The 23,213-nt window shown below is 41.5% G+C and overlaps 5 protein-coding genes and 2 long non-coding RNA genes across 17 annotated transcripts; 6 read left to right on the top strand and 1 right to left on the bottom strand.

Moving 5' to 3' along the window:
• Positions 1–5,627: 5,627 nt before the first annotated feature.
• Positions 5,628–6,425, top strand: LOC108084911 (protein Nazo-like). Its single transcript, XM_017181306.3, has 2 exons — positions 5,628–6,045; positions 6,135–6,425. The coding sequence occupies exons 1-2, from the start codon at positions 5,844–5,846 to the stop codon at positions 6,353–6,355; spliced, it is 423 nt and encodes a 140-aa protein (XP_017036795.1). The 5' UTR covers positions 5,628–5,843; the 3' UTR covers positions 6,356–6,425.
• Positions 6,426–6,568: 143 nt separating this feature from the next.
• Positions 6,569–7,372, top strand: Nazo (nazo). The gene is made up of 2 exons (XM_017181305.3): positions 6,569–6,981; positions 7,047–7,372. Exons 1-2 carry the CDS (start codon positions 6,780–6,782, stop codon positions 7,265–7,267), a joined length of 423 nt encoding a protein of 140 aa, XP_017036794.1. The 5' UTR covers positions 6,569–6,779; the 3' UTR covers positions 7,268–7,372.
• A 615-nt stretch (positions 7,373–7,987) lies between these two features.
• On the top strand, positions 7,988–8,466 carry LOC138928793 (uncharacterized). The gene is made up of 2 exons (XR_011445165.1): positions 7,988–8,147; positions 8,217–8,466. It is a non-coding gene; the product is annotated as an uncharacterized lncRNA (long non-coding RNA).
• A 36-nt stretch (positions 8,467–8,502) lies between these two features.
• On the top strand, positions 8,503–9,275 carry LOC108084929 (uncharacterized). Of its 11 annotated transcripts, none has more exons than XR_011445163.1 (4): positions 8,503–8,540; positions 8,607–8,721; positions 8,782–8,960; positions 9,027–9,275. It is a non-coding gene; the product is annotated as an uncharacterized lncRNA (long non-coding RNA). The 11 variants fall into 11 exon arrangements; XR_011445161.1 differs by having other exon boundaries at positions 8,768–8,960; XR_011445164.1 differs by having other exon boundaries at positions 8,607–8,725.
• A 1,863-nt stretch (positions 9,276–11,138) lies between these two features.
• On the bottom strand, positions 11,139–12,094 carry LOC108084918 (uncharacterized). Its single transcript, XM_017181315.2, has 2 exons — positions 11,936–12,094; positions 11,139–11,877 (listed from the first exon to the last, which is right to left on the bottom strand). The coding sequence occupies exons 1-2, from the start codon at positions 11,981–11,983 to the stop codon at positions 11,206–11,208; spliced, it is 720 nt and encodes a 239-aa protein (XP_017036804.1). The 5' UTR covers positions 11,984–12,094; the 3' UTR covers positions 11,139–11,205.
• Positions 12,095–12,846: 752 nt separating this feature from the next.
• On the top strand, positions 12,847–13,672 carry LOC108084935 (uncharacterized). The gene is made up of 2 exons (XM_017181333.3): positions 12,847–12,962; positions 13,022–13,672. Exons 1-2 carry the CDS (start codon positions 12,915–12,917, stop codon positions 13,670–13,672), a joined length of 699 nt encoding a protein of 232 aa, XP_017036822.1. The 5' UTR covers positions 12,847–12,914.
• Positions 13,673–13,945: 273 nt separating this feature from the next.
• LOC108084915 (uncharacterized) lies at positions 13,946–15,279 on the top strand. Its single transcript, XM_017181312.2, has one exon. It carries the CDS (start codon positions 13,980–13,982, stop codon positions 15,141–15,143), a length of 1,164 nt encoding a protein of 387 aa, XP_017036801.1. The 5' UTR covers positions 13,946–13,979; the 3' UTR covers positions 15,144–15,279.
• The last annotated feature ends 7,934 nt before the right edge of the window (positions 15,280–23,213 follow it).

Here is a 23,213-nt window from a genome sequence, read left to right as displayed (position 1 = left end):
ATGAGAGAAAGATATCAGATAATTTAGCCTAGAAAGAAGGGCAAAACATGTAAAGAGTCTCTAAATCTTTCAAATTGTTCTTTTAAAATAGTTTATAAGTCATAAAATATGAACCGAACCCAAAAAAACCGAGGTACGATTCGCAAAAACACAATTGTACAGGCTCGACGCGTACTTCGCTTCAGCAAAGCTCGTCCTTTTGCATCCTCTAGGGATATATGAGCGGGAATTGGGATGGGAATCAGTCATGGGACCATTCGCCGGGGACTTATTGAATAAATTTTAGATTCGCGAAGTCCATGGAAAATGTCACTGCTTGGTTACAGGCATATCAAGGCCAGATTGGAGTTCGCCAATAGCCACTTGAACTGCCACATATCAAATTGCGTAATATCCTTTGGACAAATGACTCCAAACTGGTTTTATTTGGTGGAATAGGACAAGACAATATGTCCGTCGACCTCCAGATATATAGTACCCCCCAAACCATACGCTGAAGACGCTGGCCTAAAAATCATGGTATGGGTATACATTTCATACAACGATGTAGGTCCCGTATATATGATCTGTCGGATCAAAGACCATTATGTTTATGTCCAAATATTAAAAACTGTCTTGCAGCCGTATCCTGATGAAAATATGCCATTAATTTGGACATTTCAGCAGGACAGTGACCCTAATCATACCAGCAAGGTGGCCAAGGAGTGGGTTCTTAATGAAAAAGTGGATGCACTGCCATGGCCTGCACAGTCCCCGGATATTATTCCGATCGAAAACTTATGGGGGACATCAAGGGCTACGTATTAAAGAAGTTTCCGACTTCTAAGCCGCAGCTTTGGCAATTTGTGCAGGAGGAATGAGGCCATATTCCCCTCAAGCGTTGCTAAGACTTGGTGGACTCCTTGCCACCCAGGTTTGAGGCTATGATAGCTTCTAAAGGCTATTTAACAAAATATTAGATCATAGTAAATTAGAATTTAAGAAGAAGTAGGTTTCTTATACGATATTTTTAAATTTATGATGAATTTTAGTTTTTCACTGCTATTTCAATGAACGGCATAATATAGACCTTTTTTGTTCATATTAGCTATATCTTCTAAAAGATTTATGTTACCTAAATTAAATGATTGTGGTATTGTTAACAATTAAATACACTAAGCCTTTATGAAAAAAAAATTTATGAAAATAGTGTTTGTAACAGGATTTTCCGATCTTAAACGTGCAGGTCGTTGGGCACTGCTATTTCCGTGAACACAGCTGTATAGCCAAAGTTCTCAGTATCTCACGCTGCAGCCAATGGAGGAACGGAGATGGAAGATCCAAGTCCAAGGGCCAGTGAAAGTGCATCAAAAATCAAAGTCATTCTGGATCTTTTGACAATTTTTTGGCGAGGCATCAAATTAACACACGGCAAAAACGTTAAGATGCTACCAAAACGAGGCATTAAGCCCACAAAAAGGTATCACTGGTATTTGTTTCAAGACAACGAAATTTTAATACCCTTTTGGAGATTTATAAATATTTATGGCAGGAATTATAAGCTTATTGGAACAGGGAAAATGATTAGAAATATTTAAAAACCAAATTACTATATTAATAAAATAATAAAGTTTAATTAAGAAAATAAATACATTTTTTTTCTCGATTTTTAAATAATTTCGTAAGCAAAATATATATAATTCCTTTTTTTCTGTAAGGTATTCAATATTCCAGCATCAAAAAAATTAGGTTTGCAAAGTTTTTTAACTGAAATTGCCACACGCAAGCCATCGCCGTCGCTTTGTCACGTTAAGATGCGACTAAGAGAAGAATCCGGGAGCAGAAGGAGGAGCAGGAGGAGAGAAGAACCGTCTGAAGATTTGGTCTGGTCTGCGGCGAACAAGAGATTCCTGGTTTCGGGTCCGGGTCCGAGCCTGTAATTTTGTATTGACATTGGGTCATTTGATACAGTTTTCCAGCTCATTTGCTTGTAATTGGGCACCGAAGACTCGGCATGGAATCTGCAGAGAGGAGGCTCCGTCTTGGTCTCCTTCCCGGCCTCCTCTGGGGCTCAGGTTGACGACTTTTCAAATTATCAGTAATACTTGTGGACTTGTATATTTATTAATCGGGATTTCGTGTGAAAAATGCGTCCATGCTCTTGGCAAGAGCCCCGACTTCGGCTCCTTAATGTCAACGACGTCGGTGGTGTTGGCATCACTTCATCTCTGAGGGACAACTCCTTTTGGCATTTTTTTTTCAACCATATTTTCGGCAGTGTCTTTTTGGCTTTTGGTTTAGGGACTGCCACCTGCATTGACTGCGATTTTTTTTTCAGGGTGAGTGTGAACTTAATCCCCTGGCCCCAATTATTCAAGTAATTAAGTATTAATGTGCGAAATTTTATCACCTGCGGCAGAGGGGTGAGCTGGCGGTGATTTGCCGTGATTTTCCAGCCGATTTGTGTTTAAGCGATCGTGAAAGTGGGGCTTCTTGAACTCGATATATGAACTCGATCAGCATGAAAAAAAAACTCTGATTGACTTTAGTTGAACTCGAAATTAACTTTTTTTTGGCATTTATATGTATATTGTAACCAACTTGGCTTAGAAAACCACGCTACATCCTATTAAAACTACGCTTCCCGAGAACATCCCCATAACTTTGAGTGATTGCCAATAAAATATCCCTGATCAAGGAACGCCGACAATGCCGCCGAAGATCTAAGCAGATCAAGAGGACCTGTGTCCCTGTGCAATTAGCAGATATAATCCGTGTGATTCCACCCAACTAAAATGTCAATAACAATAAATTCCTGGCAGCTAGCGCCGACATCGAGATAGCCAAACGTGATCAGTGATCAGCTCATAACTGTCAGGAGGGAATCTCAACTGGTCATGAGAAGGATACTCCCGGGGACCCCACAGGACTCTCGCACAATATTTTAGAGGCGTGTTCCGCCTGTCAACATTTTATGTTGGTGGTCAGAGGGTCAAGTTGTGGTCGCAACTGACACAGCAGCCAAGGTGGATAAAGGGCGAAAAAAGGAGAAAATCCTGCGATGCTGGGAACCGCGCGGGTGTTCCCCGGGACAGGTCCTTGAGCAGGACAATGGAACAATAGCGAGTCGTACGGGAAACAAAGGCAACTACTTACAACACATTATGACACGAAAATGAAAATGAAAACGAAAAACCGCTCGGGAATGCCAATGGGCCTTGCCCTGGTCCTGATTCATGGCTATTGCTCTATTTCTGCGGCATGTCCTTGAGGGTCCTTTTGATGCTTTCAATTTGCGTGAACCACAACTAATTTTATTGCTTAATTTTTTGTGCTCAGCGATGCCTCTAATTGAATCGCGCGATCTGTAAAATTATACATTTGTCTCCGCCGGCCAGGAGTTCATTATTTATCCTTTGGATCCTGACTTAGCCCCGATCTGGATCTCCCCGATATTGGTGTTTAATGTAAATGAACTTTTTTGTTTCTGTTGCTTGTGATTTGGTTTTGTTTATGGCCATCAGGGTAAGCGATTTACAGATTTTACACGCCTAGCTGGCGGATAATTTGTTTTAACTTTGAGATTTATTGGCAACCATTTGTTATTTATTTTATGTAGGCATTTTCTATGATTTTAAAAAGTATTTTTCGAATGCAGCATTTTATATATGTTAAGAATATATAACTATTTGTATTCATTTATAGCCAATTTAATAAATTATCCAAGATGCAGTGGATAGGAATTGTCTGAAAATATATCCAAAGCTTTGTTTAATATAAAAACAAGGATAATAAGCTCAGAGGATCAGGTTTATTTAAGATTATTTTCTAATTAAATGCTTACAATATAGAAGGTATATATAATTCATTTTATAATCAATATATAAATTAAACTGCTGCTGTATAGGTTTCCTTCTTAACCCTTAGATTTCTATGATTTTTCTAGCATCTTCATAGGCGCTGCAATTATTGTGCCGGCCTCTCTCCGAGTTGGCCAGCTGACGCCTCTTGGCCAGATCCTTAAGGCAGCACACGTGTTCATTTCAGGCCGGCATGCGCGCGCGATTTCGGGGCTCTATTTGGATTTGTAAGCCGAGAGCAGAGCCCCGAATGTGAGTCTGTGTCTGTGCATCCTTGTCGGCCTCACACCTACCGATGCCCAGTGCCAGAGTGCACATTACCCCGTACCATTCCCCAGGAGCAAGAGCAACCCTTTGGAGCCGTGTCCTTTAAGCCGCTTGTCCTGCTGTTACCTCTCCGTCTCCCTTCAGCACTCGTGCTCCGATCGGAAGTCAACAGTAACTGTTGGAGTGCTCCCGCTTCCTTGAAATTGTCGGCCGATCGGGGAAGGGAAAAAACCCCAACCGTAAATGAAACCGAACGGCAACGGCTACAAAAAGTATAATTTTAAATGAGCGGGCAAACGGATCCTGCAGTTAAAAAAATAGTTGTTTAAATAAAATTCATACAATTTAAAGAAGTAGGAATACAGGTATGGGTATAGGTATATATTAGTTTTGTATTTCAGTAAATATATAATATATAATATAATTTAAAATACAACTCAACAACCGTCAATTCTAACCTTTGATAGTTGTTCCCTTCTTGTATAAATGTATACATTTTAAAAATTAAAAAAAACAAAGAAAATAACCTACGAAATCTACTTTTCTAAGATGCAAGGATTAGTTTTTCTGAGTGAGGAAGCGAAGGAGCGTGGGCAACCCAATTTCCAAAGTCAAAAGTGGCACCAGATGACGGCGTGCGCCGCCGTTCTTTTCGGTTCTGATCCCAAGACGAAGGGAGATGGATAGAGAGAAAAAGAGAGGTCCTGCTGGAGGAGGAGGATCGGCCAAAAGATGGCATATGTTGCATTGCTATCCCGTTCTGCCCACCGATCCGCACTTCAGATCCTTTTCGCTGGCTTTCACTCGCACGCCACGCGGCTCGTCCTGCAGACAGCAAATACTAATAACAACAATGCCGATACCGATTATTCCTTATTGTCAGGAGGAAGACGCGCCAGTTGGTCGCAGGTCGCAGATCCCGGATACTCCCCTACACAGGCATAGTTGTCCATAGCCACATATACACATATGCCGGGGGCGAGATATTCTCCAGATTGGCTGGAGATTTCGGCACTAGTTACAGTTATCCGAAAGTTCAGCGGTAGCACTATTAAAGCCGCATCAATCAAAATTATAGAAAAATCCGGCAGCAATTTCTGTAAACGCCATCCAGACACGTAAGGCGAACTCCAAAGGCGCCGGCCGCCGATTTTGATGTGGGGTAGAGGGTATAGCCTGTGCCAAGGTAAAAGCCATTAAATTCATATTAATATGTATATGTGCTCGCTGGCCACCAAAATATTGAGTTCTCAGCGGCCTTTTTTGAAAGAACATTTTGGTTTTGCCTTGCCAAATTAGGAACAAATTATAAATAAAGACAAACTTCCTTGGTAGTAAAGGAAAATTGTTTATTTATTATTTTAATTTGTCACTTTAAGGTATGATACAGGAATTATTCACGGTTTTGGGATACCTTTACGACTTAAATTCTTAGCTAACTGAGTATAACTAATATTTTGCAATCAATTTGTTATACTATTTACGAAGAAATGTCTTATTTAAAAGATCACAATTCTTTATCACATTATTTCTTAACAATCCGCCCAGCAAAAGGCTTGTGATCAATCAAAGACTTGCTTAACACAGGAATCGTGTAACTATTGGAAAACTCTCATCACTGAGTAAGGGATGTCTGCAAATTTTTTTCTATTAAACTGATAAGAACAAGTGATTGCGATTCAGTTGCTAAAAAGATCTTAAGCTACCTAGACTTATTTCTAAAGAAATTAAATTAATATGTCCGTAAGCACCCAAGAACTCATAAAGGCCCTGTCCATTTTGGTCGACAACGAGAACGTCCAGGTGACATTCCAGGAGTCCGCCAAGGGAGCCGCAGTCTGCGTCCTTTCCGCCTTGCTCGGTGGCCTACTGCTGGGTCCCCGTGGGGTGGCGTTGGGTGGAGGCATTGGAGCCATTGCAGCCTATGGTTTGACCGAAGGCAAGTAGAACTTGGGTACAAATCGAGTAAAATAACTTTGATAGTTACATACACATGTATGTATGTATGTATCTTGATTTCTATTCCAGGAAAGTTCAAGCCGCTGAGTGAGATCATAGCGAGTGACTTGTCCAAAAGCGAGCGCGAAGCACTAAGGGATCACGTGGTTAATGCGATCTTCAATATCAGGCGCATCGATGCCGTTCAGGTCGTAGGACTAATTCTGAGTATCGAGGATATTAGAAATTTCGCCCTAAACAAGGTTAGGTCCTTTGTTACCGAACGTATGGGACTTACCATTGTCGATTAGTTAATTTGTGTCAGAAAGAATGATGAATTAATGGCTAAAATAAAATATTGATGTAATACTATATTATAAATTTAATTTATATTCTGAATTCTTAGCTAAGCATAACTAATATTTTGCAATCAATTTGTTTTACTATTTACCAAGAAACGTCTTATTTAAAAAATCACAATTCTTTGTCACATTATTTCATAAATACCGCACAGCAAAAAGCTTGTGATCCATATGAGCCTTGCTGAACACTGACAGAAAAATCGATAATAATAATCTTCACAGGAATGGTGCGACTATTGGAAAACTCTCCTCACTGAGTGGGGGATGTCTCCACATTTTTTTTCTATTAAACTGATAAGAACAAGTGATTGCGATTCAGTTGCTAGAAAGGTCTTAAGCTGCCTAGACTTATTAATAAAGAAATTAAATTAAAATGTCCGTAAGCACCCAAGAGCTCATAAGGGCCCTGACCATTTTGGTCGACAACGAAAACGTCCAGGTGACATTCCAGGAGTCCGCCAAGGGAGCCGCAGTCTGCGCCCTTTCCGCCTTGCTCGGTGGCCTACTGCTGGGTCCCCGTGGGCTGGCGTTGGGTGGAGGCATCGGAGCCATTGCAGCCTATGGTTTGACCGAAGGCAAGTAGAACTTGGGTATAAATCGAGTAAAATTACATTGATAGTTACATTGATTTCTATTCCAGGAAAGTTCAAGTCGCTGGGTGAGATCATAGCGAATGACTTGTCCGAAAGCGACCGCGAAGCACTAAGGGATCACGTGGTTAATGCGATCTCCAATATCAGGCCCATCGATGCCGTTGAGGTCGTAGGACTCATTCTGAGAAACGAGGATATTAGAAATGTCGCCCTAAATGCGGTTAGGTCCTTTGCCACCGAACGTATGGGATTGACCATTGTCGATTAGTTAAATTGTGTCAGAAAGAATGATGAATTAATGGCTAACATATAATATTGATGTAATTCTATATTGTAAATATAATTTATATTCTGAATTCTTAGCTAAGCATAACTAATATTTTGCAACCAATTCGTTTTCCTATTTAACAACCAAAAAAGAGGGCACATTCTAAAGCTTTATTTTAAAGATTACAATTCCTTATCACATTATTTCATAAATACCGCCTAGCAAAAAGCTTGTGATCTATCAAAGACTTGCTCAACACAGGAATTGTGTTATTATTGGAAAACTCTCATCACTAAGTGGGGGACGTCCGAAAATTTTGTCCAATAAAACTGATAAGAACAAGTGATTGCGATTCAGTTGCTAGAAAGATCTTAAACTGCCTAGACGTACATATTTCTAAAGAAATTAAATAAAATGTCCCAATATACCATTGACATCAAAAAGGTCCAATCAAATAATTTTGGGAGAAGAAAAGAGAAATTCGAGTGCACAATACGTCACAAGTCCTGAAAGGCCTATAATCTGACCAAAGGCATGTAGAACTTGGGTACAGATCGAGTAAAAGAACTTTGATAGTTAAATATATTTATTTCTATTCCAGAACATTTCAAGTTGCTGCTTGAGAACTTCGTGAATCAGTTACCCGAAAGCGACCGCAAGGCAGTGAAGGAATTCCTGGATATTCGTTTTTATCTGACCGAAACAAATACAAGTTGGATACAGATTGAGTAAAATAACGTTGATAGTTTCATATATTAATTTCTATTCCAGGAATGTTCAAGGCGCTTGAGATCTCCGCAAATAAGTTGTCCGAAAGCGAGCGCAAGGCAGTGAACAAGTTCATGGACAATCCTGTACAGTTTTTATAATCCGACCGAAGGCAAGTAGAACTTGGGTACAGATCGAGTAAAATAACTTTGATTGTTGCATATATTGATTTCTATTCCAGAACATAACAACTCGTTTGAGATCATTATGAATAAGTATCCTGAAAGCGTGCGCAAGAAAGTGAATGAATTCCTTGACAATCCGGACCCTTTCTTTCGTTTAAATGATGAATCAATGGCTAAAACAAAATATAAATATAATACTATTGTATTCTACATATATATGTATACCATACTATAAATATTATTTATACTCAAACCCCCTTTGCAAGCTCGTCATATGTAGAAAAGCCAATAAATAATATCAAAGCACTTGTTTATCGAGTAATTCTCATCGTTAGACTGCGTCGCAAAACTGATAAGACTATCATATATTGGCGAGATTGGTATATATAATGCGCTGACTGGTTGTAAAAATTAAAGAATTCTAAATGTAGCTTATATTTCCCAAGAATCTTCTTAAAATATGGTCACTCCCCGATGACGAAGATACAAAACTAAAGTTCTACGGATCTTTCGCTACGATCTACGCTCTTTGAAACTACTCCGTCTGACCTCCATGGGAAAGTATGTATGTATGGATATATTGAATGCGTCATTATCACTTTATTAGAGAAATAATTCAAGAAAAGCTGAATCAATTCGCAAAGAACTGACGGCTGATTTTTAAGGACAACCAAGTAAAAGTAAGTGCATTAAGGTATTGAAGATAATACAGATTTAACCATTGAAAAGCCACCGAAAGACTCTTGTTCCATAGTTTAAATTGTGATGATAATGGCAATAAAAAATCACAACGGATAAAGGTAATAATGGCATACTGATGGTATCTGATAAGCTTATCATACATAATGCAATCTCTTACACATTAGGAAAATATTTCCGCTTTGTCTAATCTCGACTCAAGGGGAGCCCCGAGTTCCAATAGGCAAGCGTCGCGCGCTCACCGTCACCCGGGCTCCGTCAGTTGTCTGTGATCGGGCAGCCCAACAAATCAACAGATGGTGGAGTAGGTGCTGCAGAATCATCATTATCAACTGTTACAAGCAGTAAAAATAAGATAAAATTCAGACTCTTAGTGAAATTGCGCCAGAGCCGAAATAAAGATTCGTAGACATTTATTTTTCGTAGCACTGCAAACAATTCTGTCTTTTCATTGAACCCTGAGTAGGGCTGTATTAGTGCCCGAAACTAGCTGGAACATTTGGCTCAGTGTACTGCTGGCAGGTCTAAATAATTTGGATCGTTGCGGAAGCGGAGGACGACAGGGAGCGGTAGTGCTCTCTCTCTAGGGCCAGCTGTCGTCCATTATTTGGTTCCGATCCTATAGAGTAGGTACGTTTGTGTGTATATCGTGTGGCTGCCACGTGTCGTCGTGGGCAAGTCCATTGGGCAATTGGTCAGTTGGGACGAACAATGGCCAATTAGTATGCATGCGACTTTGAAAAGTGAACTTGCGATTAGCCACAAAGTTGTCCCGAAAAATGCCACCACAGAGGAGTCTGCCTAAGCGGATCGCCATGAGTACGTTATTGATACTAAATAACTAGATATTAAAATGGATTAAATGGATTGCCAAAACACTATCAGTCGATATAGTAATACATATTAAATATTTAGATATTGAAATTATGGAATTGGGACGCGATATTCTACAAAAATAAATATTGTAAATAAATTAAACCTTGCAAGACATAAATGATCAGTCGATTGATTCTATATGTATATTAAGTTAGATTTCGAGACTCAAACTTAAATATTTAATATTACGATTTCGAGATTATGAAAACGGGATGATGTGCTAAATAAATATTTTAATTAAATAAAACCTTGAAGAATTAACTGGAGAAAATTGCAAGAAACTAAGGTGGATAAATATTGAGTGGTTTGAGATATATTTAAGCGCTTTTATAATTTTTTGAGCAAGAATATCAGTTTTTTTTTAAATAACTATTAAGGCTTCAATCCTTCAATATGTGTACAAAATAAAATCGGGTTTCTTTAAATTGTTAATAAATAGATCAATTATTAGTTTTATATTTTAACTGGACGTACAGATTTTTGAAGAAAACAAGAAAGAAAGCTAACTTTGGCCAGCCAAAGTTTGTATACCCTTGCAGGTAACAATTAAAATATATCATAACTAAACCAAAAATGCATTAATTTCGATTCGGAAAGCAGGTTTTGTTAGTTTTAATTAATTTAAAAAAACTGCATACCAAATTTAAAATTTTAAGAAATCAAAATTTTTGGCCATTTTCGCAAATTTTAATGATTTAACCCCTTATCAAATTTCGCAAAAATGGTCAAAAAATCGATTTCTTCCGGACATGTCTAGAAAGATTCCCCTGTTGATGCTGATCAAGAATATATATGGTTTATGGGGTCGAAAATGATTCCTTGACTTAGAAAAATATTATTTTGTATTATAAAATCGTATTTTTTATATTAAAAAACATCTTGATTTTTTAAAATTAAAAATATCATAACTCGGCCAAAAGAGCATTAATTTTAAATCGGAAAACTGTTCTGTGCTAGATGTTCTACAGTTAATAAATCTGCATACTTCATTTAAAAATTTTGAAAATTCAATTTTTTATCAAAATCTACAATTTTAATGATGTAACCCCTTATAAAATTTTGCAAAAATGGCCAAAAAATCGATTTCTTCCGGACATGTCTAGAAAGATTCCCCTGTTGATCCTGATAAAGAATATATATACTTTATAGGGTCGGAAACGTCTCCTTCACTGCGTTGCAAACTTCTGACTGAAATTATAATACCCTGCAGGGGGTATAAAAATGTTATCTACTCTCAAAGTATCCTTATTTATTGGAGAGTTCGCTTTAAAATGGCTCGACTGTAGCTGCAGACATGCAGAGACCTCTGGCTGCACCAGATCGGCAGCGGCAGCTGTAAAATCAATCAAAAACTTGTCAAATAAATGTCATGCATAAGCAATAAGTGAGCAGGATGTGGCGAATTCTCGTCCTGGGTGCATAAATTTGCCTGTATTTCGTAGGGACTCTCTCTCACTCTTGCTCTGTCCCTTAGGACTGGCACTGGTCCTGCTCCTCCCGCAGATAGTCACCAAACTGCTGGACCACAGCTACGCTGCACTGCTGCGCCTGCTCTTCCTGCTCGGCGGCTGCCTGGTGGGTCTGGACCAGGAGCACGGAGGCATCGTGCATAGACTGGGCCATGCCCACGTTCACCTCCGCCATGGCATTAATGAAGCAGATATGGGCACCGGCCGATGCCAGCGGATTTAGCGGCGAAGCGCCTACCAGCTGGCACTTGGCTGGCAACTCGGCAATTTGATGGACAAAGCCCTGGACGCGGCTCATGGCCTGCTGACTCTGCACCCGGAAATCCTGCAGGAGATCTGCCAAGCTGACGGTGCAAGTGCTGAGCTGAGCGTTCACATTCTCGTTGAGCTCTTCCAGGCTCCAGGCGGGATTGCAGTCGGGATTGGCCACCAGCAGCTCGTTGGTCTGGAAGATGACGTCGCTCAACTGCGCCAGGGCATTGGCGGTAAGTACCTCCATATTCCCGGCTATGTCCCGCTCGGTGCGATCCATCTTGTCCTGCAACTGAGCGGTGGAGTTGTCGCTGACATTGACGGCTATATCGGCCAGGTTGTCCACGACCATAGTCACCGGTCCGTAGGTGTCGTTTTGCGTTTTTGTCTCATAGCGGTCCACGGTTTCCGCCTGGCAGATCTAGATGCAATATATTTGTATTACCTATAAGATGGAAAAGCTCTTTAGGGCCACTTACTGCCAGTGTAAGCAAGATCACTCCAAGTACTCCCAATATTTGACTCATTGTCCCTCCAGTTTGGTTTCTCGTTTGCAGCTGGCCCTCCCATCGACGGGGGCTATATATAGCCCAGACTTTGGCATAACCTGCGATAAGGGCTTTCGCCCTGCAAGAATCCCCCACAAGGGAACACCGATTGCCCATTAATATATTAAAAACATGTTTGTTGTTTTCAAGCTGTCGACGCGGTGTCGCTCTTGAAAAATATTTCACAACAGTATATAAGCTCTGTTTAGGTTTCCATATATTCTAGGAACCCATTTTAGGGACTGAGACTTTTCAATCTAAGGGGAACTCGGAAAGTAAAATATTTACTCTACTTTTAAGCATAAACCTATTTTAATTGAAGATAATTTATAATTTATTATTTCATACCAATATTAAACTTTTAGGTAAGATTTTGCTTAATATTTTAAATCTTTTCTTACTATAAAGGTAAACAAAAGGAAACCAAAGATTTCAATAGCTTCACTCACAATGGAGATCCTTATTTGGGGTTGGACTCTGGAATGACTTGATATTTATAGCGAAGACATCGTGTATCTCGATAAGATAACGAAGTGTCTGAAGATATATTGAACATTTGTCTATTCTTAATTCATGAGCACAACTTTAAATAGACTTTAGAATACTCTTAAATTTACAAGGTATAATATGTAATACATCGCGCGTTTTTGGTTTCTGCTAAAATTCTAAATTTTATATATTGTTATCTATCTACTAGCTAACATTCGAACATCCTTAATTTAATTTAACAGTTTTTGGTTATACAACAAAATTTATTTGTTCAGTAAACTTAGACAGGAAAACTATCAGAAGACAAAGTCTCTTTCACAGCTAACTTCCCCCAAACGGAACTACCAATATCACTGAAATACGCAGTATATGAATATCAAAACATATATCTCTTCCGAAATCAGTTTGATTCAGTATCAATATGAGAATAGAACCATTTTCACTGCTTCTGCTGATGGCACTATTTTGTGTAAAAAATATTTCCAATAAAATATTTATGGAATTAAAACCCTCCTCCGAATGTTACAGGTGCCTGGGCAGTTTCGAAGGATTTGGGGCAGGAATGGTCCCCTCTACGAGTCCACAAAGCAGCTTATATCCAGCGAGAGTTTCAAGGCCGCCGCCATCTGGAACCGCACCCAGGAGGCCATCTACGACCATACCGAGCGACTGCAACTGGCCCTAAACACTCTCGACGAGCAGCAGCGCCAGGCGAGTGCCCGCCTGGAGCGATTCTTTGGCAGTCAGTACAGCGCAGAGTGGCGGGCGTGCTCCAAGAAGCACGAGCTCCAGGTGGCCCACTTCAACCGGGAGCTGGTGGACAAGTACAGCATCTGCCGGAACTCCCTGGACAACATCATGGTTCACTTTGAGCAGGAGATCGTACTCGAGGCCAGCTTCTTGGGGAGGGCTTCGCAAGAGATCGAGGCAATAGCCAAGACCTGCAAGACTTGGCAGCTGAAGCAGGCTGGTCTCAACCACGCCGGAGTCCTGCTCTGCACGGTGTCTGGGATTGGGGCCATCAGGCAGCGTTTGGCCAGATGCCTGGAGCTCTGTGACGATATCCTGCTGGAGATGGAGACGGAGGATCTGGACACACCGAGTTGCCTCTTTTACCATCATTTGAAAATGGAGTTTGATGAGGTCTTTGCTCAGATCGAGGAGTGTGCAGTGGTTTAGGGAAAACCAAATAAAGTTTAATGCAAAATGAAATTAACATTCTATTAAGCAATATTCTCTCTTTCCCTCTCTCCATTCATAAAAAGCTCCCCGCAAATTTTAATTTGTTTACCGAAACATTGCCCCTTGGAGTGCGGCTTTTATATATAGCGTAATATTCGCGATAAGCTGCGATTATCGCAGCCTAATCAGCCCGTGCCCACTTAAGGAAATCCAAGTGTGATAGTGTTTTACGAGCCATAGTTCCCCAGATAATGGTCATGATCCCCCTTTTGGCCAGTTGGACTCTATTGGCGGACCGAGCAAGATGGTTAGAATACCGCTGCTCCTGCTGGCTGGCGTGCTGCTGCTCTGCTGCGGCTGTGGCCAGGCCCATCGGGAACTGGAGAGTCTCCTGCAGAAGCAACTGGTGGACTTGCAGTTGTCCAGCGATGAGATGAAGGCACTGCGTCCGCTCTACCGGGAGTTGCAGTCCCAGTACGATTACCTGTACAGCCTGAAACTCCAGCAGGGCGATGGTAGCGCCCAAAATGAGATCAAGGAGCCGGAATTGGATGGCAGCTACCTTCAGGTCTTCGATGACTTCCGCCGGGAGTTTTCCATTTACTTGGACGAGAAACCGAGAGTCGTTTACGACACCAAACTGCCCACCGTGGAGGAGATAATGGGTGCACCTAGTCCGGACTTTACGCCGGATCAGAGGGCGGAGTTTGAGGACCTCAGGGATATAGTGCAGGATGTGATTGACGAGGCTCAGTTCGGCATCGATGATCTGGTGGCGCGAGCCATTACGCTGGAGACCAATCTGCTGAAGCTCAACAAGCCCAAGATCGTGACGGCTGCCATTGCCGGACTGGGATTCATGTGGAACTACTGGGGTCGTGGCAGTCAGGCGGCCTATTGCAGCTACTCCATGGTTCCCGAGTTCCGGGTGGCCCTGCAGGCCATCAACGACGGCGTTGACTGCTACTCTCACACCATGGCCCTGATCCTGAGGATACAGGATGAGACGATGGCCGCCGTCAAGGAGGTGAAACGCAACGTGGGCGGCCTGGTGAAGATCTACAAGAAGATCGCCGCCAAGCAGACCACCGTGGGCAAGATTCTCTCGGGAACGGTGAATGCTCTGAGTGCTATCCGGAGGGTCCACGACATCATAGCCGTGGGCATCGATGTGTACGGGAAGATCAACTCTCAGCTGCCGGCAGAGGCTCAGCATTCCGTGGAGTGCGGCGTGATGTTCGTCAACAGCGTCCCACAGATGGTGGAATCGCTCCAGAACCTCACCACCTGCATAACCTATGTGGATCCGGAGACGGTGACTTACGAGTTTACATATCCGGAGGATGATCGCTACTGGAACACCGGCGGAGAACCTCCGGAAATACCACACGAAAACGATGTGGACGAGGACGATGACGATTATGTGGACAACGAGGAGTTGGACGACGACTATGTGGAACACAGATAAGCCGGCATGGAATTTCCACAGCTTATCGGAATAATCTATATCGCGATACTACTTGACTTGGCTACGGATTAAATGTACATATATAGCTTATACAATCCTTAATCAATGTGATTAAAATACAGTTTTAAAGAGAAAATATGCATATGTATCTAAATGTGGGTGGAATTTGCAATTGTCGAGGCTTAATGGCTTTAAAAGGAAGGTAAACTCTTTGGGCCATGTTTTTTATATCTTGCAAAATAAACAAACTTTTAACTGATATTATGGCATATAAGTTTCAATATTTTATTGGCTACACATTTTTAAATTCCCTTTTTTAATAATTATAAAATCACTTTAATTTATAACTTAGCCCAAAGCTCGAACGAAGATACATATGTAAATCAAAGCTGGAAAAAACATTTAAAATAATTGAATTTTGTATTAAATTATTTAAAAACAAGAAAGGAAGCTAACTTCGGCTAGCCGAAGTTGAAATACCCTTGCAGTAAGTAAAAAAATAAAAAATAGTTTAAGAGTTTAAGTTTAAGTAAGGATTGCGGTTAGTTTCAGTAAATTTTATTTTTTTCGAAATTCACGTACTAAGCCCCCACACCACGACAAGGTCTCAATCCACGAGGGGGAAATTATAGCTAAATATGAAATATATTGGAAAATTTGTTAATATTTTCAATTTTTTTTATATATTTACAATACTATATTTACAATAAATTCTACTTATAGCCATAATTTGTTAAATAACTTAAGTATACACTCTTACAAGCTATATTTAAAAAAAATACCATCATGATGGCTATAAGGTGTTTTATATGTAAGGGCAACAGCTTCTGGAACTCGAGAGTCAGAAAATATCCAATCAATTTGGGTTTGGTGTTTTGTCGTTGCAGAATTATTCAATGACAAAAGATTATGTCCATTCAAAAATTCCTCCAAAACATCGCTCGCTGAGGATCTGCAGATATTAAAATCTCCTAATATTACCACTTTATTATTATCCATTCTGCGTACTTTTTCAACTTCAGATTTAATTTCATTTCGAAATCTTGCAATAGGAAATCCGGGACTCCTATACACAATTATAAATGACGTGTCAAGATATTTAAAAACAATCGATTGATAGGTTGCTCTGGGACTTGGCGATTTCTTTGTCTCAAAAAGAAATTGCACATTTGACGAAATACTTTGTTTAGCATATATGAGTATTCCGTTTTTCCCAATACCATTTAACCGATTGTTATCAATTCTTCTGATAATGTCGAAATCCCTTAAGTTGTACTCTTCCTGGGGAAGAGTCCAGGTTTCAACAAAACATAAAAAGTTTGCAGAACAAATAATGTTGTCATTGGCAATGTCTTCGCGATGAGCGCGAAGAGACTCAATGTTGTGATAATACATGGAGATGGCATTATCCCCATTGATCAATAATTCATACTGCGTAGTCAAGGCCTTTTCACCTCTTAAGCTTTCTAGCTCTGCTTGGACATTTGTAGCTCCAAATCTAGTTGGAGGAACAAAGTCTCCTAAAAGGAAAAGACCCGATGCGCTTGTTGCTCTGCTGCAACCTACGTAAAGCGAAGCTCGCTTAATGCCCCTTTTAAGGTGCACTGCGACTTTGCTGTAGGTTGCTCCTTGGCTTTTATGTATAGTTATAGCCTCAGCAGGAACAACAGGGAATTGTTTTCGATCAACCGAAGAATGTCCTGAGCTTCCGCATTGGAATACTCGAGCTGTTTTTTCAATTGGAGTCCAATCTGGATGATCATTTCTCCGAACTTTTGACCTGGCCATGGCACCAACTGTAGGATCTGAAAACTTAATCCAAAGTTTTGTTACTAACCTAACGTTGTTTACCATGCAGTTGTCAATCTGCATTAATTGGCCTGTTGCCCCATTTACCAGTCCATCATTTGTATCTATATTGACGGTAACCATATACTTTGCTGTTGTTTTTAGATGCAGAATATATGGCAGTCCCTGGGTTTCGGACGTTTTCATATTTTGGGCATTTCTGAGAGTTGTTTCTTTATTTCTTACTGACATATTAGCTGATTTCACAGTATCTATGGCAGTTGAAACAAACTCTTCTGTGGCGATTTGAGCGAGCTTTAAGGCGTTGTACTGATTAACCTCGTCATTGGAAGCAAATAAGTGGATTGCGTCATCCGGAACGTCGTTTGGCGTGACAACTCTTTGCCTAAAAAGCACCACATCTGCATCTGTCATGTTAGCTTCTGACATGTTATTCAAAGCCAAAGCAAATGCATGATCGTCCCGTTGCCTCATTATTTCTGTTAGCTCGAAATACCTAAAATTACTCCACAGGTTTGTGCCAGCCAGAATGTTATACGGATTTGAGATATTCTCTAGGAATATCCACCGATCTCCTACTGGGCACAGCTGCTTCAGATCTCCAAACACTATAATAGACTTACCGCCAAAAACTACGTCTTGGCTTCTAAAAATTTGTCGAAGTCTTTGATCTAAATATCCTAGCGTTTTAGATCCGACCATCGAGATTTCATCGATGATAATTAATTGGAGGTCTATTAGCTTGCAATGCATTGTGTTTATGGAGTCATTGCTTAAAGGTCTTAAAGGACCTGATGTTTGATTCACTGGAAGTGAGAAAACGGAATGAAGTGTAAGTCCTCCAATTCCAAAAGCTGCTTTTCCAGTAGGAGCACAAAGTAAGACCTTTGCAGAATCCGTTGCTCCCGGTAGCTTATTAGCTCGCCAAGTTATAGACTGATATATAGTTGAAATCAGTCTGCTTTTGCCAACTCCAGCACCTCCCCCAACATATTCATAAAATGTTTTTTTGGCTGCTATATTATGCATTACGTGGGCATAATACTGACGTTGCTTTGCGTTAAGCGACCTGGACAGCGAGCAAAGGTTATCATCAGAAACTAACGGGGGAAGTCTAATTAGTTGAAGTTCGCCATCTTCTGTGTTATTTACAGCATTGTCATCTTGGAGTATATTAACGTTTTGTCCGACGTTTGGTACCGCCAAGGCCCTAAATTCTTCATCTAGATATTGAGAGGCAGGTTCCTGAGGTAGAAGCCCATTATCTTCTCTTTCAAAATTTTGCAAATCTTGAAGAACTCTCTCTAGTTCCATATCATCAAACACATCATATTGCTCTTTGTTGCGCTTAATGATTTCATGATTATTTCTGAATGTCATTTCATTGTCATTCGAAAGAAGTTCAGTCTCTTCATTTCTCCATGGGAAGAAAAGCATTACGTGCTCTCTGAAATAATCAGAAGGGGAAGAGTTTATGCTAAAGCGAACCCATCTAAGAATTAAGGCATGCTTGCGTCTTTTGACACTCCCAGTTCCATCTAGCAGTTGGTAGCTTTGGTTAGAAATGGGATTTTGTTCATTTAGTTCCAAGTCGATCGCTTCATCATAATCTTCGTTGGACGGTTCTGATGGTGCGTTTACCTTGGAAAATTTGTACCAAGCTGCAAATTCTGCAAGGCATATCGATTCTAAGTCTCCATGCCTCTGTACGTACCGATCAAGCAAGTTTTGCTCGAAAATGTCAGTTGAGTTCCCAGGAAGCTGCTCTAATTCTCTATTAGATCGCACTATCCGAACTCTTTTATCTGGATGGCAAGTGTTTACAAAAATATTTCCTTCACTTGCCTCAGACATGTGTAAGCCTAAAATGTTGTAGGCTGCTTCTTGGGCTGATATTTCCGTAGCATTAATAAATTTGCTCCCGAGATGCTGCAACTTTCTTTTTACTGAAATATTTCCATGGCTTATTTCAGTCATGGCTTCTCGAAGCAGTTGCGACACCCCACGGTTCGATTTGTTTATGTAGTTAATTATATAACTACAACAGGCAAATGCATCTAAGATAAACTGTATATCCATGTTTGCCCTATGTAGGCCCAGGATATCCCTGTTATAAGCATTTACCAACCTATCGGAAAATTTGCGGCGAAGAAATACCTGAGGCTTTTTCAAGCTTGATCGGATGGCGAACTTGTACTCTTCAAAACTTATCTGTAGATGGGTAAGAAAGTTTTCAAAATTATTAAAGACGGCTGCTTCTTCATCGGAAGTTGACTTTAAAAGCTCTTTAATTTTTTTAAACATTTCTTTAAAATGTTCAACATTGGGTTCGTTGTCTTCTAACGGAAACAAAACCATTGTTTCAGGCATTGGAGGGTATGGCATTTGAAACCTGCAGAATTCCTGGCCACGCAGTTCTCTTAAACACGAAGAACTATGTTTATGCCGCTGATATTGAATTACTTCTTGCAATTCAGGATCGTCCCCTGTGGTTGTAATAAAACGATCAATGAAACTCACCACTTGATCGGAATTTTCTGGTCCTTCTAGCTTTGGAGCGCCAGAAAACCAATACATTCCATGAGAGTGGGGCGATCCTCTGTGCTGGAATTCTATCCTCCAATAATAATGGACCAGAGTAAACTCGCCAAAAATTTCGGAGCTTTTGAACAATTTAATTAATTGTCGAAACCTAAAGTCAAAGTATCGGGAGCATGTTACTGGGTCAGATCTTATTAATCTAGCTTTTTCGGCTGTAGAAAGAGATGCCGCTTCGTCTTCTGTAATATTTCTATTATCCAATAGACGAGAAAGAGTCACCAAAAGTTCATTCCATTTGGATTCCGCTGCGGAAAAAGTTATAAAAAAAGTAGGCAGCCCAAATTGCCTTATCATAGCTATGACTTTTTTTTTCTCAGCTTCCCAGTGAGCTGGAGCGGATCGAAGACCTTTTAGAATGTGATATCCGTCGTCATGCTGTACAAGGTTGTCAACAAACGAACTATCCATCACATTGGCAGCAGTTACGGAACCTGATTTTTTACGAAGGGCAATGGAGATTGAATTTTGAATTCGCTGCATTTCGTAAAATTTGTACATATAAAGTACCTTAGGTACTACTGCACAACGACGATCGTAAAAACGAATTTGCGATCTTGCTTTTTTTGCGTAGGTGGTTTTTGCTTTGAAAACAGCACCGCAAGAGATTGTTGGGAACGAAAGTTCTTCTGCATCTTCATCGAGGGTTAAATTAGTTGGCAGGCGCCCTTCTCCGGGGGCCAAAGCTATACGTTGAAGAGCAGTGTCATTATTTTCTAAAAGGGTTTCATGACCGCCTGGATTTAAATCTTCTTCTGGTCGATTTAATTGAGAATTGGGTAGTTGGCGTAATAGCTGTTCCACCTCCTCTCGGTCGGCTTCATCTGCGATAAAAGGGATTTCTTCTCGATCTCCCATTTGAGTAAGCCAACTCCCATTAAAAGCAATATTGTGCTTTCTGTAAAGCTCAGTGTTAACTAAATAACGAACAGCTTCAAGGACCCGAGCGGGTCGAATTGTTTCTGTCATGAAATTATGAGAATATTCTAGCTTCCTCTTAAGGTGAACCTGTATGACATGAGTCGAATCAAAGGAACGAGGAAGCGCGTTTACAGTATCAGGTACCGAAATCGGAACATTTACTACTGCACCTCTAATTCCACATTGCCTTTCATATCCTAGGGAGATAATGCGCATAAAAGGAATTCGTGGAGAAATAAGGCGCTCCTCAAGACATGTTAAATTTTTAAGGCACTCGGGGATATCTGGGAAGTCAAAGCCTTTAGAGAGGCAAAGGGAAGGTAATTTACCCTTTGAAACACTCTGACGACATGTGCTGCAAAACTGATATTTGCCGGACGGACTTGGAAATTTCCTACTTAAATAAAATGCGTTGTCAACATCTAAAGCAGGATACTTAGCAGATATAGAAATTTTGTTTAAACCACTTACCTGCGATGGAAACCATGTTCCTCCACAGCATACACAGCATTCAGTTGGTCCATCCTTGATATTCCGTCGATATTGTTCCCTCGCAGTGGCTCGGTTCCTTTGGCGTTGGCGTTCCCGTTGATCCTGTCTTTCATCCATGGAAAGTTCGGCTCTAGAAGCAATATTCCGCTGAGACTGCCTTGCAGATTCAGCCTGGCGATTTTGGGAAATAGACCTGTATGTGAGGAGCCGCTCCTCAGCCATTTCCTGAATTTGCTGCTCCCGAAGTCTCCTCTGAAGTCTGGTGTTCCGATGATGCATTGTGTTCCTTTGTTGTTCCCGTGCCCGAGTTATTGGGTTGTTCCTCGTGATTCTGTGGACCTCGGCGTCTCGTGCTCTCTCGGCCCTCCTATTTTCCTCTTGTGCCCTCCGGTTAGAGCGAGAGAGGGTGTTTTGAACCTGTTGTCGTCGTCGCTCCTCCGAGTCCTGTCTGGCGAGTGCATGCGCTGCAGCATCCCGTGCACGTTCTGGCCCGCGGTTTTCCTCGAGCGATCTCCAGGTAGCCCGAGCCGCAGTATCCTGCGACTGCTGTCGTCGTCGCTCCTCAGAGTTCTGTCTGGCGAGTGCATGCGCTGCAGCATCCCGTGCACGTTCTGGCCCGCGGTTTTCCTCTAGCGATCTCCAGGTAGCGTGATCCGCAGTATTTTGCGACTGCTGTCGTCGTCGCTCCTCAGAGTTCTGCCTGGCGAGTGCATGCGCTGCAGCATCCCGTGAACGTTCTGGCCCGCGGTTTTCCTCGAGCGATCTCCAGGTAGCGTGATCCGCAGTATTTTGCGACTGCTGTCGTCGTCGCTCCTCCGAGTCCTGTCTGGCGAGTGCATGCGCTGCAGCATCCCGTGCACGTTCTGGCCCGCGGTTTTCCTCGAGCGATCTCCAGGTAGCCCGAGCCGCTGTATCCTGCGACTGCTGTCGTCGTCGCTCCTCAGAGTTCTGCCTGGCGAGTGCATGCGCTGCAGCATCCCGTGAACGTTCTGGCCCGCGGTTTTCCTCGAGCGATCTCCAGGTAGCGTGATCCGCAGTATTTTGCGACTGCTGTCGTCGTCGCTCCTCAGAGTTCTGCCTGGCGAGTGCATGCGCTGCAGCATCCCGTGCACGTTCTGGCCCGCGGTTTTCCTCGAGCGATCTCCAGGTAGCGTGATCCGCAGTATTTTGCGACTGCTGTCGTCGTCGCTCCTCAGAGTTCTGCCTGGCGAGTGCATGCGCTGCAGCATCCCGTGCACGTTCTGGACCGCGGTTTTCCTCGAGCGATCTCCAGGTAGCCCGAGCCGCAGTATCCTGCGACTGCTGTCGTCGTCGCTCCTCAGAGTTCTGCCTGGCGAGTGCATGAGATGCTGCATCATTTAATCGTTCCCGCGCTCGGACTCGTTCACTACGCCTTCTCTGAGAGCGTACTGCGGTATCTCGAGCGCGAGCCTCCTGTGCAACCTCCGGATTCACTGAGCGGACAAAGGCATTGTGCTCGGCATTTCGGGCTCTAATTTGCGTAGCATTTCGAGCGTATTGAGCGCGACTTCTCCTAAGTGCGGCTTGGCGACGCTGCTCCTGAGATAAAGAAGATGTGCGTGGCATTTTCTTTTCGTTCCTGTTAAAAAATGGTTAGATAATATGGTTAAATGTATGTTTCTAAAATCTGAAATGTATTAAGATCGATTTTGTGCTCCGGGCCTCCATGTCCTTACTTAATATTGTTCTCATTATATTTCGATTTCCACCGTAGATTCTTTTAGGGGGTTCAGCTTGTGAGATTTAAAACGCCGCTATAAACTTAACGGCGTTTTAAAACTCAAACAAACTATACGCTGAAAAAGCTAATCCCTCTAACGATGGTATCCACAGGAAATCGAAATATATTGAGGCAAATTTTTCAAAACATGCCCAAACCAAAACTTGCTAAAATTGTGGCCAAATTTAACAATTTAAAAACAAAATGTATAACTTACCAAAAATAGTTGTACACTTTTATATATATAGAGATATATATATACACACACACACACACACTATTTGTCTTTACACTGATTAAAAGTATACATTCACACAATATAAAAATACTCGATGCACTGGTATATGTTGTCACTGTCACTGTCGTGATAATACTAATCCGCGGATTATAAATGTGCGCAAATAAATAGGCACCTTATATTACCTGTTAACAACCTTTAGGGTTAACCCTTTTGACTCTACTTCAGGTATATATCAGGTAATACGATTGGTTATGCAATTGTGCAACAT

The sequence above is a fragment of the Drosophila kikkawai genome, chromosome 3R (genome assembly GCF_030179895.1).
Source record: "Drosophila kikkawai strain 14028-0561.14 chromosome 3R, DkikHiC1v2, whole genome shotgun sequence".
Classification (NCBI taxonomy): domain Eukaryota; kingdom Metazoa; phylum Arthropoda; class Insecta; order Diptera; family Drosophilidae; genus Drosophila; species Drosophila kikkawai.
This window is presented reverse-complemented; position numbering and strand designations above follow the sequence as displayed.

What these genes read in the sequence shown, in the direction of transcription:
- LOC108084911 (XM_017181306.3), top strand. Translation starts at nt 5,844, where the DNA reads ATGTCCGTAAGCACCCAAGAACTCATAAAGGCCCTGTCCATTTTGGTC. An exon ending in AGCCTATGGTTTGACCGAAG is followed by an intron (nt 6,046 to 6,134) that starts GCAAGTAGAACT and finishes TTTCTATTCCAG; the next exon opens with GAAAGTTCAAGCCGCTGAGT.
- Nazo (XM_017181305.3), top strand. Translation starts at nt 6,780, where the DNA reads ATGTCCGTAAGCACCCAAGAGCTCATAAGGGCCCTGACCATTTTGGTC. An exon ending in AGCCTATGGTTTGACCGAAG is followed by an intron (nt 6,982 to 7,046) that starts GCAAGTAGAACT and finishes TTTCTATTCCAG; the next exon opens with GAAAGTTCAAGTCGCTGGGT.
- LOC108084918 (XM_017181315.2), bottom strand. Translation starts at nt 11,983, where the DNA reads ATGAGTCAAATATTGGGAGTACTTGGAGTGATCTTGCTTACACTGGCA. An exon ending in TGATCTTGCTTACACTGGCA is followed by an intron (nt 11,878 to 11,935) that starts GTAAGTGGCCCT and finishes TATTGCATCTAG; the next exon opens with ATCTGCCAGGCGGAAACCGT.
- LOC108084935 (XM_017181333.3), top strand. Translation starts at nt 12,915, where the DNA reads ATGAGAATAGAACCATTTTCACTGCTTCTGCTGATGGCACTATTTTGT. An exon ending in TGCTGATGGCACTATTTTGT is followed by an intron (nt 12,963 to 13,021) that starts GTAAAAAATATT and finishes CGAATGTTACAG; the next exon opens with GTGCCTGGGCAGTTTCGAAG.
- LOC108084915 (XM_017181312.2), top strand. Translation starts at nt 13,980, where the DNA reads ATGGTTAGAATACCGCTGCTCCTGCTGGCTGGCGTGCTGCTGCTCTGC.